General features: G+C 41.1%; 1 protein-coding gene across 4 annotated transcripts; it reads left to right on the top strand.

Moving 5' to 3' along the window:
• The first annotated feature begins 766 nt into the window (after positions 1–766).
• LOC148026764 (uncharacterized) lies at positions 767–11,410 on the top strand. Of its 4 annotated transcripts, none has more exons than XR_015692886.1 (5): positions 767–1,046; positions 1,207–1,357; positions 7,065–7,338; positions 7,942–8,128; positions 10,837–11,410. XR_015692886.1 is itself a non-coding variant. In XM_087691251.1 (4 exons), exons 1-4 carry the CDS (start codon positions 1,023–1,025, stop codon positions 10,922–10,924), a joined length of 537 nt encoding a protein of 178 aa, XP_087547377.1. In that variant the 5' UTR covers positions 779–1,022; the 3' UTR covers positions 10,925–11,410. The 4 variants fall into 4 exon arrangements, 1 of the variants encoding a protein (XP_087547377.1); XR_015692885.1 differs by having other exon boundaries at positions 8,254–11,410; XR_015692887.1 differs by having other exon boundaries at positions 771–1,046; positions 7,947–8,128; positions 8,254–11,410.
• Positions 11,411–12,329: the final 919 nt, after the last annotated feature.

Here is a 12,329-nt window from a genome sequence, read left to right as displayed (position 1 = left end):
TACCAAAAATATTTTTGGTGAACATCGAGCGGACCCAACCCGATGTTGAAGGTTGGTACAACCTTTGATGTGAAGCTTCCTCAACTTCCTATCAAAAAACCGTCTTACAATTCACATGAACTTCCTATCAAAAAACCGTCTTACAATAAAAAGTAGAAATGGATATCGGAACTTTTACAAATATTCAATAGCGAAGTTGACCGCGGCCCGGACGGCGGCTAACACGCGGCGGGCTTTGAGCTGGCTGACGTCACTCGTCTTTCCGCCACGTGCGGGATGATGGGAAGGAGTTTTCCCGAATGGGAGGCACGTCACACGTCACATCAAAGGAGATAGAAAATAGCAAATGATAAATTGATAATACTGAATTATGGATGTTTTTATTAATTTATGATGATTTGGATTCTCCCCCCCGCACGCCGGCTCTCATCAATCGTTGAATCGTTCGTTTCTGGTGCTTCTGTGAACGTTCACTAGTAAAGCTCTACCGCCCACGTCAAAAAATCATCGACAGGTCCGCTCGTCGCAGGCATCTCCCCCCCTCCCAATCTCTAGACCCTCTCCTTTCTCTCACACACTCTCAATCCTTGTTCTTGATCCTCTCTCTCTCTCTCTCTCTCTGTCTTTCGCCTGCTTAAAGCGGGGGCCATGGAATATGACACCAGCCTCCACTTGGACTTGCAGGGCCCCCCTCATCATCATCATCATCATCATCATCAGCAGCAGCAGCATCATCGCCGTCTCCTTAATCCTCATCTTCATCTTCATCCCCTCCACTGCCCTCCCTCGCGCATGAGCCCTCGCCTCCCCCCAGACCTCCCAGAACCGCCTCCCATCAGAAATTCCCTCACCCTACCCTTTGCCCCTCCCCCCACACCCCTGCTAGTTATCCCTTATCCCCAACACCCTCAGGCCTTGGCCGCGCCCTACCGCCTCTCCAATCCGTCTCCCTGCCCCGGTCACGGCAATTAGCCTCTCAGAAATCCTTCGAAGCCCCCTCCAGAGAGCTGCTGGTAGGACACATGGCATGGAAGCAGGCTGCAACGGTAAATCCTTAAGACTTGATATTTTTCTTGACCTGCAACGGTAAATCCTTAAGACATGACATGGTAGAACACATGGCATGGAAGCAGCCTCCTTTTTCTTGACCTGCAGGTTCTTGATATTTATTGGAAATACCAATCCCTCTCTTTCTGCTTTGCGCAGATGGATAGGTCCATGTCTCTCCCCACGATGCGGAGACTGCGCAGTCTGAGCTTCAAACACCAGTCAGACGTCTTTGTCGTCCGCAACGTGAGCACTAATAATCTAATCTCTGCAGCCTCTCAACATTCAGCCTGCAAGGACTCTGATACAGGTTCACCATTAGTGTGTCTGCTTGCTTACTTAGTATGGATAGCTTCAAGTAAATGAAAACTCTTTCTTGATGGAGGTCAATATTGTTTTTAATCGTTTGTAATTTCACGTTTGATATTTTTTGGCAGTCAGCTGGTTTATTGCAATGCAAGGAAGCTCTATCTTTTGATTGATCAAAGGTCTAGGGTTAATATTTGAGTTAGAAACATTCTGGAGTGGTAGAACTATGCAGATTCAATATTCTCAATCCTTACTGGCAACAAAGTGGAAGAGTGAAGAGGTAGCATAACAGAGATAGATGAAGGATCTATAAGAAGAGATCGAAGTTGGACACCTGTTGTGACCACCTGATTGAGGGCATAAAGGGGGGAGGTTGCAATTGGACAAATCTTCAGCTGAGCAACAGCAGAAGAGGCTGATTTGCCAATTCACTTGCAAAGTGGTATGATAACATTATGATGGCAGACTAGAAGGATTAGCTTGTCTGCTCAAGGGACAAGAAAGGGCTAATTTGAGTCATTTTCTGCAGCAAGGATTCCTTGTTTGGAGGCAGCCCTGAAGCCACAAAATGTATGCAAGATTTCTGTTACAGCTTTGAAAAAGATATGTATTTACCTTGAAAGATTTATTTGTTGGGTATGGTGATGTTTAAAACGCTTTGGAAGATGTGGGAAGCCAAGTAGAATGCTTCAAAAAGCTGACTAGAGCTGTGTAGGAGAGAAGTCCCCCCTTAATTGCTTTAGGAAGAAGGTTGGGATGATTGGGTATGGTGATCTTAAAAACGCTATGGAAGATGTGAAAGCCAAGTAGAATGCTTCAAAAAGCTGACTAGAACTTTGTAGGAGAGAAGTCCCCCTTAATTACTTTAGGAAGAAGGTTGGGATGAGGGAGAGTTGATACATTGGTCTTATTTCTAATTTAGCACATTCAAAGGCTTTATAGCAGTGGAGGACTTTATTCAAGATTATATACGTGAGTTTTTTAGTGGATGGATTTTTAGTACAACATTGGAGCATGTGAGCCTTCAAGCAATGCTTGCCCTATTCATGAGCAAGTCTATACTTATCATGGCTCATGCCTCCTTTTCATTGAGGAAGGGATTGTTGGGAAATGTAAGTATAAAGAGATATATATGTGCACATGGAAATTATCTAAATGGTTTTTTTCATCTAGTCCTTTAGAGTAGCTCTTGATGAAGCATTTCTTGTATGTGAGTGGCTAGCAAAACATCCTTGAAATATGGGAACCAGATTTTGTAGGATATATATTTCTGAAGTTGATGCCCTAAAATGTGAAACTTTTCTTGGCTTTAGTCTTTGTGAAATATTGCATTCTGGTAGCAACATATTCACACATGTATTAGGTAGGTCTGATCTCTTGAAAAACCACATATTAGGTGTGCCTCTCTTGTAAAACCACCGATGTGAAATTGTTCTATTAGCAAGCCTCTAGGCTGCAATCTCTTGTGGTTCATTACTCTTTCATGCTCAATCTTATTATGTTTTATTTTGTCAATTAGTATTTGCATGTTAGCCCGTTTTCATATATGCCACCATATAAGGGACTAGATTAGTGTCAAGGATATGGAAGCGCAGTATGCCATGGATTATGTTATCAAATTAGGGCCAAATATTTTGAATGATGGCTTTAAGGTCATATTTGGAGCATCTATTTTTCAATGTTTGCAAGTCTTTTTTTGAGAGCCTTAAGTTGAGTCAAAAGAGGAAGAGAGAATCTCTTTTCTTCAATCAAATTAGCCTTGTTATAGTACATGGCTTGTTTGCAAGAGCCATCTCCCCCATGAAGGTTGTATAAATTATATTAGGAACAATTGGATACTTATTCATTGGATGGAATGAGATATGGGGCCTACTAAAAGCTGCCATTTTTGTGGATAGATTGAGACCCATATTGCAAGGGACTTTGGCTACTAGTGTACAGAAGCCCTGCAATGGGTACCAAGCTTAGGTATAGCAATGTACTTGTTTCCATTTTGGAGTGCTTGAGGAGACCTCCTAGGGGTCAAATTGAGGAAACTCTAAGAAAGCGGCTTGATATACTTTCAATGCATGATCCTCAAAAAGGGTTCTAACATCTTCATGTGCTCTTTGAAAGGTAGAAATCTTTAGTAACAATTTTAATCTCTTGTTGGTAGAGGTGGGTGTATGAGTTTTAGTTGATCCAAGGATCAAATCCTCCCAGCTGCTGCACACTGCTTGACAACCATCAGTGAAAATTCGGACAAAAATAAAAATAGCCAATCAGCATGCATTAAAAAATGACAAAATCACAAGAAAACATACTTTTGTCCATCAAAAGTGTTGAAGCAAGCTTCTAAGGTTCTTTCCTAGTCTTCATCTCCACTACACTATTCATAGAACTGTCAAGCATCTTGATATAACCTTGAATGCACCTAAAAATTCAGCCAGTGACTTCTAGATAATTGAGCTTGTCTATAACAAGAAAGTGAAGCCCGACATGCCTCTTGAGTATTAGGCAACAGTAAATTCAACAAATATAATAACTCACAAAGGGAGCTAGAATGCTCATACTCATCATAGAGACATTTATTGGCACGAATTTTTTTGCCTCTTTTAGTATTTCTTTAATTGAATGGAGAATTGGCTTTCAAGAGGTACAATTGGCTAACATTGGTTCCAAGGTTGAAGACTATAAGTGCTCTAGTCCCAAATTGGTCTCCCAGGCGACACAATTCACGATCAAAACAGTAGCTCAACCTGCAAACCCAAAACTCTTAATTTAAACCAACAATAAATTGGTGTGTAAAATCCAAGGGAAAATGCTCTGATTCCTGCCTATTGCCTTCTTCTTGACTCTCATCTTGCAATCCTCTCACAGTCCAAGGCATTTCCCTTTACAAATTTGTCCTGGATTCACTTTCCAAAACATGTCCCAAAGCAAAACTGGCTACATCTAACTTTCTTTGTGACAGAAGTAGCAAGAAAGTGACAATGAAGGAATTCAGTTGTAAATGAGGGAAAGCTCAGATTGGAGAAGGAAAAGGAAAAAACCAGCAATAGAGAAGGTGTGTATCAGTGCTCTAAAACTGCCATGCAAATTTCCCAAGCAGTATAAGAAAAGAGATTAGCTACTGCCCTGACCCATGCACAAGCTTGAGTTTCAATCTCCTTGGTTGGTTGAATTCCTGAAAAACTATCAAGAATGGCTGCCAAATAGCTTGTGGCTGATTCAAAGACGGAGAGAGATCACCACTGTTAGTTTTGGTTTCAAGCTTGAAACCTGTGAGTGCTCTATTTCCAATTTGGTTCCAGACACTCACAATTGACCAAAACAGTAGGCTAGTCTTTAAACCCATAACTCTATCATAACCAGCAGTAAATTGGTGCCCAAAATCAAGGGGCAAATGGTCCAATCCCTGCCCAACATCTCTCCTTGACTTTGCCTTGGAATCTTCTGCAATCTAAGGCATTTCCTTTGACAAAAGTGTCCTTAATTCACTTTCCTTTAAATTTCCCGGAGAAAAATTGTCTACATCTCACTTTCTACCCATAGAGGAGGAGAGAGATGAAAAGATACAACTCCAATGGTTGCTACTATCATATATAGAGGAGAAGATCCAATTGATGAGCTAATAAATTTTAAAGATGAGCATTGAGTGGTGGCAAAGCAAGGGTTGGTTCTCATGGTGCTATACTCTTCAAAAGAGCCACACCTCGACAAATCCAACCTTGTCTCCTTAACACCCATTGACATAGATGGCACACAATACTCACTTCTATTTGATGTGATGCAATGCTCTGAAATGAAGGAAGAAGATTTGTCCTTGGTCCTTGTTAGGAATTTGATGGATGACCCTGGGAAAGGTGAAATTGGAGAAGGAAAAGAAGAAAACCAGCAGTAGAGAAGGCTAGTTTCAGTGCTCCAGAGTTGCCATGCTAATTTCCCAAGCAGGACAGGAATACAAGTTAGCAATTGCCCTGACCCATGCACAAGCTTGAGCTTCAATTTCATTGTTTGAAAAAGCTTTTTTTGGTGGGGGGGAAGGGGGGGGCGGGGGGTGGGGGGTGGGGGACGGGGGGGAAACAAGATAAGCCATTTCATACTTGCTCTTATGTTTTTTACTTGCTATTTAGAGTTTGAGGCTGCTCCAAACTTTTGAGTGGACTTGTCCGCATCAAAAAACTTAACTGGCTCTGCCTTTGTCTGTCAATCTCTTCCTTGTGACAGTTGCCTTCATCAGTCACATTAGGTGGGATTTGGGTTTCCTTGCCTTGTTTATGGCAGTCTCTGACCTATTCAACAGTAGACGTGGACCTCTGCTATATCCTTCGACAGTTCTGTTTTGCCTGTTGTGGACATTTCCTGCATGGGCGGTACTTTCTAGTGCTAGATGAATGTTCCTGCATGCTGGTGGGACAGTCTTTGGCCTCTTTTTGTGGGCAATCAGACACTTTGCATTGCAGCCACTTACTGATCCATTCAGTTGTTTTTTGACCCCTTTGACCAGTTGATTGATCACTTCAGATTATGTAGCCCGGTTGCTGCACCTTGTGGCTATTTATAGTCTCTGTCTTCCAGTGCCCCACTATTGTGCTTAGCCTCTTCCCCTCCACATGCTGTTGCAGTCATCTCCAGCCACTATTTTCGTCTCTCCCTCTCTTCCCAGTCCGATTTTTCATCTCTCGCCCCTCACTGACATGTCAAGGCACACATACTGGGGATGTTGTATCAGCATTCTTTCCTGTTCATTTTAGTCAGATTTGAGTTTTGTTTCTCCATCATGTTCTGTGATTTTGTATCTCTATGTTCCTTTCATTGCTTCCAAACTGTGCACTCAAGATTTTTCTGTTGGTACTTTTTTTGGAGAGACTATGCAGCCCTCAGGCTTGCTACTTGGACCTTGTTTCCTCGTGTGGACAGTTTTTTGGAGGTTTTCAAGGGGCCGTGGTGGTGGACAGATTGCCCTCTATGATCCTTGACTGTTTGCCTTAAGTTGTATTCTACACCGTGCGGGCACTTTTGTGGGACGACGACGGTTCATTCCATCAACATGACTGTACATTGAGAAATCTTGTTCATTGTAGCCTTTATTAGTGTAGTTGCTAATAGGATTGTATGTCATTGCCTTGCTTGCAGCTAAGGATTGAAGAGCAGAAGTTATTTAGTTGCTAAGGGGGTTGTGTAATGTCATGTTTGAAGTTTTCAGCTCCTACTGCTGTACTGATCTGATTTTGCTATTGTGCATTGCTTGGAAAAACTGTGCAGTCATTAGGCTTGCTGCTTGGACTTCGTTTCCATGTGTGGACAGGTTGTGGAGGTTTTGAAATTGCTGTGCTGATGGTCAGATTGCTCTCTGTGCTTCTTGTTGGCTGTATGCTTAAATTATGCTGTACAGTGTGTGGGGACTTTTCTTGTTGGCTGTATGCTTAAATTATGCTGTACAGTGTGTGGGGACTTTTGGGAAAACATTCTGTTGCTGCTTTTCCATTTACACCATCAACCACGGCTGTGCTACTTTTAAAATACAGAGTTCAGTGCTATGATTCAGTTATGATGCTGTTGTTTGTAATGAACTCCAATATGCCTAATGTGTTTCCTGTTAAAATATCTAAAGAAGCTAGTATACTGCTGTTGTGGCATTGGCGAGAACCATTCGCATTGTTTCGTGAGGAAGAATCCACGATGTCAAAATCAGAATTTACTAAGCTATGTTTTCGTTATTCCAGATGAGAAAGAGGTGCCTGAGGAAGAAGCTCTTTGCAGAATATGCATGATGGAGCTGAATGAAGGCAATGAAACTTTCAAGAGGGAATGCCTTTGCAAGGGTGATTTAACTCTAGCACACAAGGATTGTGCTATTAAATGGTTTAGTATCAAAGGCAATAATTTCTGTGACGTCTGTAACAGTCAAGTATCTAACCTGCCTGTGATTCTCTTTCGTCGGACATCATCTCTGCAGTGGAATCTTGACTCAGAAGATGAGGATCGAGAAACAAGCAGGTAAACTTGTCACTGGAGTGAGACATGTTTGTGAGGATTATGGGCTTAATTGTTAGAGTGGGCTTCTGATCAAGAACTTTAGTGTGTTTCTGTCAAGGAAAGTGCTAACTCAGTTTTATATGATAAAGTTGCTGATGGAATGACATGAACCTAGTTTATAGATCAGGTCGTTCTCTTTTAAATTTAGCTTGGCAACAGCAAAAACTTCAATCTCCACGTTTTCGTTTTAAATTGGAGAAAGGAGAAGCCCACTAGAGGAGAAAATTTATGACAGAAGTGTTCAAAGTGCATAATGACATAGAATTTGCCTAGCCCATAGCGCTCCACCTTGATTAATAACAGTTGATGTGCAATGAGTTCTTTGATTGTTGGTTTCCACATTGCATACTAGAATTAGTAACATTAGGAAGAGAAGGATAGTGTGTGTAAACACACTCGTTTACTTTGCCCAGTTTTAGTTTGCAAGATTGCTATATAAGAAAGCTGTAGTTGACATGTTTGTTCATATTGTTTTGATTGCTTTTGGTGACACTAAATGGGTTGCAGTATATGCTGTGTTCTAAATGTGCAACAAAGATAATGTGAGATGACTAGTGTGTATAGGGCAGATCATGGGCATAAGGAAGAGCTATACACAATGGGTGGGCCACCTCCTTTTTGAGTTCAAGCTCCTTGAAGGAAGTGGGTACTTTCCTGTAGATCAGCGAGCAACTTCAAAGCAGTTTTCTTCTTCCATGAAGATATGTTGCGTTCAATTTAGCTGGTTTTTGGCCAGGTGCTGTTACTATGGGTAGGGTTTTATAACTCAGTTGTGGGGTGATTGAGGTTCTGGTCTTCTTTACAAAACTTCTTAGAATCTAACATGCATTTATAGTACAGAGATTGTGGAATAACTGATATTGTTGCCTTCTTCAGATTTTACTTCTTAGATTGCTAGTGAAAAAGCTGTCTCCATGGGTGGACGTGCCACAAGAACTACTGTTGGTCTCCTAGCAGTTCCCATTGCTACTGAATTGTTGTGGTTTGGGATTGATTGTGGTGGCTGCTTACATTTCTTTTCCATCCTGCTATATTTCTTAGCTTTGTAGTGCAAGATTAAACTTGATCCCATGAATCAGGAGAAACAAGTGAATCATAGTCTAGCCCTCAAATATTACTTAATCTTTCTCGTTTTGGCCTAATGTTCTTGTAACTTACTAGTATTTGTATCCCAAATGAAGTTTGTTCTGCTTACTGAAATTGCTTCTGCGTTGGACGTGCTAGCAATTGATAAAGTGAATGTAGATGACTAGAATGGTCACAAAAATGCAGACACTGAGTATAAAACTACTAGGGTTTCTTGCCATCTCCACACCCTTGTTATTTGCGCATGCTGAGAGACTCTTCTGAACTTTAATGAGGCCCTTGTTTCTGGCAGGTAACCTTGAGCATCCTACTTTTGAGTGAGAGCTTTGTCTCTGAAGGCTGACGTTGTACTGTAGGGGAGTAGCAGCTTGTCCAAACACATAAAGATGGCAAAGCCATAGTCATAGGGAATGGCCATTTTTGCATCCCCGTCCCTAGACACTTTAAATTTCTAAGGACAGCACAGAGAGTAGCTGACCAGTGACATTACCTTTCTCTATGATTATCTTGGCACAATTTTCCTTCTACTCTTCAAGAGGTTTTAGCAGTTTAATGGGGAAGGAGTTGGACTCCATTGTATGAGATCGCTCATGTGTCTTAGTGGAGAAGTGACGATATAGACATGTTATTGGTATGAAGTGGATCTTCAATGCAAAGGTAGATAAAATTTGTACCGAGTCTCCGGGGTACATGCCAAGCTGCAAGCAAGCTCAACAACAGGAGAGCATTCGCACATTGTCGGAGGGGTTTTTGTCGAAAGGTTGAATCCACTAGGGATCAGAGGTAGAAGGAAGTAGAGATAGGAGATGGAAGAGAAGAAAGAGAATAGACAAGAGGTAAACACGACAAAGACAAAGCACAATGAACTGAATCAATATGTATTGAAAGAACCTAGAATCTTTGCACTACTCAGAAGCAATCTCCAGGCATTAGATCTCCTGGAGCTTCTTCGTAGAACAAGACGTGCATCAAAATTACAGCTCCTTCTCTGCTGCTCGGAACCCAAATCTGATGGCTCCGTTAGCTCCAAAAGGGGGTTAAAACCCTAGGACACTTAGTCACGGATCTCCCAGATCACTCCTTTTTCTTCTTTCAGTTCAAAGTGCAGTTTTCAGCCTATTTACAGGGATCGCGACGTGCGCAATTTCGTCAATGTATCATTTTTTATGAAAATCCCATAACTAGCTGAAAAAGCAACTTGCTTTTTGCATGCTATCCTAATCTAGAAGCTTTTCTAACTTTTTCGGATTTTTATAAAAAATAGTATAAAAAATAGGCTAAAATTATCCAAAAATCTAGTATTTTTGGATAACCCATGCAACTCACACTAATACTAATGACTCAGATCACATTGACTCTCTTGATCAATAAGAAGTCGGATGATGATGCATTCCATGCCTTTTTACACTGTGTCCGCATAGCATCACGACAACGTATAGCTACGATGGCCACCATCCGTCTCAAGGATTCACTTGCATCCTTTTTGGTTTACCAAATGTGTCCATTAATGGTGGAATTCAGGACGAGGTTCTGTGAAGTAGCCAGAGGGTTCACCAGTAGGAGGATGAAGTCTATATGGAAAAGGCCTTGTATTTTTGAAGCAGGTATTGGAGCTTAGTATTAGAAGATAGATTTTGTCTTTGTCAAGAGCCACCTTGATGCGAAATTTACATTCTTTGCAACAGATAGACTATCATTTCTCATATCTGACATTCACGATCTTATTCTTTCTAGAGGTTATTAATGGTCTTAATTTTATTCAGGTGAATTAGTTGATATGTTGAGGGTTACTTTTAAGCTGCCAGTGTTAGGCCTTTCGTATTTTTTCTTGCCTTCCATCCCAGTAGAAGGGCTATCAAATTGTGGCACTTGTACCCTCGTGAAGGTGTTCAAGAATCTCTGCAGTAATGTCCTCTGAAATACAATCACAAAGAGTATCACCACAGTTTGCGGTTAAAAAGCATAGCTGAATCACAAGACAAGCATGAAGGACGTGCACAATCAAAACCATTTCTGTAATGTAGTAGATTAGTCCTGTATTTGGCTCATGCAAATGTCCACAGCCATCTAAAACCATGGGCTTAACAGTTGTAGCTCATGACCTTTGCATGGTCTAGCAAGTTTCTGAAAGTGAATAGTGAAACCATCACTAGTACCATATGCAGACACATCATGGTCTTCTGGCTATGTGTATTCCTTCAATTGTCCTGCTGCTGGAAATCTATTGTTTACATCTCTCTGGTGCATTTACTGAAACTTTGACTGGATCTTTTCCGTGTTGCTTTAATGTGATTAAGCTAGCAAAATCTCACGTTCAGAGATTGAAATTTAAATGAGAATTGCAAAGTTAATGTGTATAATGTCGGTTTGCAGCTCTTGGCAACATGCAGCTGCCATCATCTTGTCTAGTGCACTGGCAGCATTGTGGCAGAAATTGGAAGAACTTGCAGAGTTTCCGTAACTGGTGTTCTGTTGATGGAGAGCCAAATCATGTATATTTGTCGCATTGTTTTCCAGGTTGACTCCTAGGAGTGCAAATGGGTTGTATGGGCAGATAAAAAGACTCTATGGCTCTGATACAATCTGCTTATAATTCAGGCTTAATGTCTGCACACATCCCAGTCAAAAGAAGTGTAAGGAAGTTGGACAGTCCACATGAATTTTTCATGGAGCTTCCGCAGAAAGGTGTTACATGGTTTTTAAAATATGTATACAAGGTGATTAAGTTGGGGGGTCATGCTCTTGAGCTATCAATAAGATTTTCTTACCCCTGTGAAGAGTTTCTCATATGCTCATATGATGGTAGCGTGCATGTTGCAATCTTGTTTATACTACCCTTCATGTATGGACAATGATTCAATCTTGCTAGCATTGAATATGATTCATCTACAGCAAGAGTGCCTTAATAGGGTTTCTTGCATGTAACATGTCTTCTTTTTCGACCTGACATTGTTTTTCCCATATTACTTAAGGCACATGTGGGCTGAGATTTACACATTGTGCGCATGTAATTATGACACCTTGTACTTGGTTGCTCCTCCTTGGTAGTAATATCAAATTTCATTCCTGTCAAATCTGTGCATGTTAAGGTTGATCTCATATCCATTTGAACACCTACTTCATACTACGCTTCATACTGCGAAGGGTTTGCATCAACATTCTTCCACCTCATTTTCTTGTCGATTGTGTGACAGGCTTGTTGCTTGCTAGAACACTCAATTTGTCCTACTCTTTGTTAGACATTTGTTTGACATCCCACACTTGCACGCACGCATGTGCAAATAGATCGTTTGAAATATATAACCATTTTGCCATGGGCATTTGCAATGAAATGTGAGACCAACTTAGAGATTGTTAGTGATTAGCAAAGGTGAGGTTGCACTTGAGACTTGAGTAGGGAGTTTGAGAAAGAGAATCTTACTTTATCTTGGCTCTTAACACTTTGGAAGAGGTAGGGTTGGATTATGTTGGCTCATGCCTTGCACATTGCACATGGCCAATACTAGGTCTTTGTTGGGGCATTCAAGGACGTTGACACATTTTAGGAAAGAACATGTTTTTTATTATAATAGTTTCAATTGAGCTCAAACAAGTGGTTAGAGCCCTTTGAGTTGACATAAAAATAAGGTTTGAGAATTAGAGCCCTCTGAGTTGACAAAAAAATAAGGTTCGAGAATTGGAAGAATGAATTAGGTAGTGGAAGAAAGCTCAAGACGAGATGATGAAATAGTAGTAGAAAGGGGTTGCCAAATAAATTAGAGGAAGGGGCTTGGATGAAGGATAGGGTAGAGGTTGAAGAGATGGAGACAGATTTTTTTAAGAACATGAAATGAAACAATGAAAGGTGTGTAGGGCCATTCCCTTGG

The sequence above is a fragment of the Lygodium microphyllum genome, chromosome 13 (genome assembly GCF_053477565.2).
Source record: "Lygodium microphyllum isolate KBCC chromosome 13, Lygodium_microphyllum_v1.1.10, whole genome shotgun sequence".
NCBI classification, from domain to species: domain Eukaryota; kingdom Viridiplantae; phylum Streptophyta; class Polypodiopsida; order Schizaeales; family Lygodiaceae; genus Lygodium; species Lygodium microphyllum.
This window is presented reverse-complemented; position numbering and strand designations above follow the sequence as displayed.

Coding starts and splice junctions, on each gene's coding strand:
- LOC148026764 (XM_087691251.1), top strand. CDS start 1,023: ATGGCATGGAAGCAGGCTGCAACG. Junction 1,047..1,206: donor CATGGAAGCAGGCTGCAACG/GTAAATCCTTAA, acceptor TGCTTTGCGCAG/ATGGATAGGTCCATGTCTCT. Junction 1,358..7,064: donor CTGCAAGGACTCTGATACAG/GTTCACCATTAG, acceptor TCGTTATTCCAG/ATGAGAAAGAGGTGCCTGAG.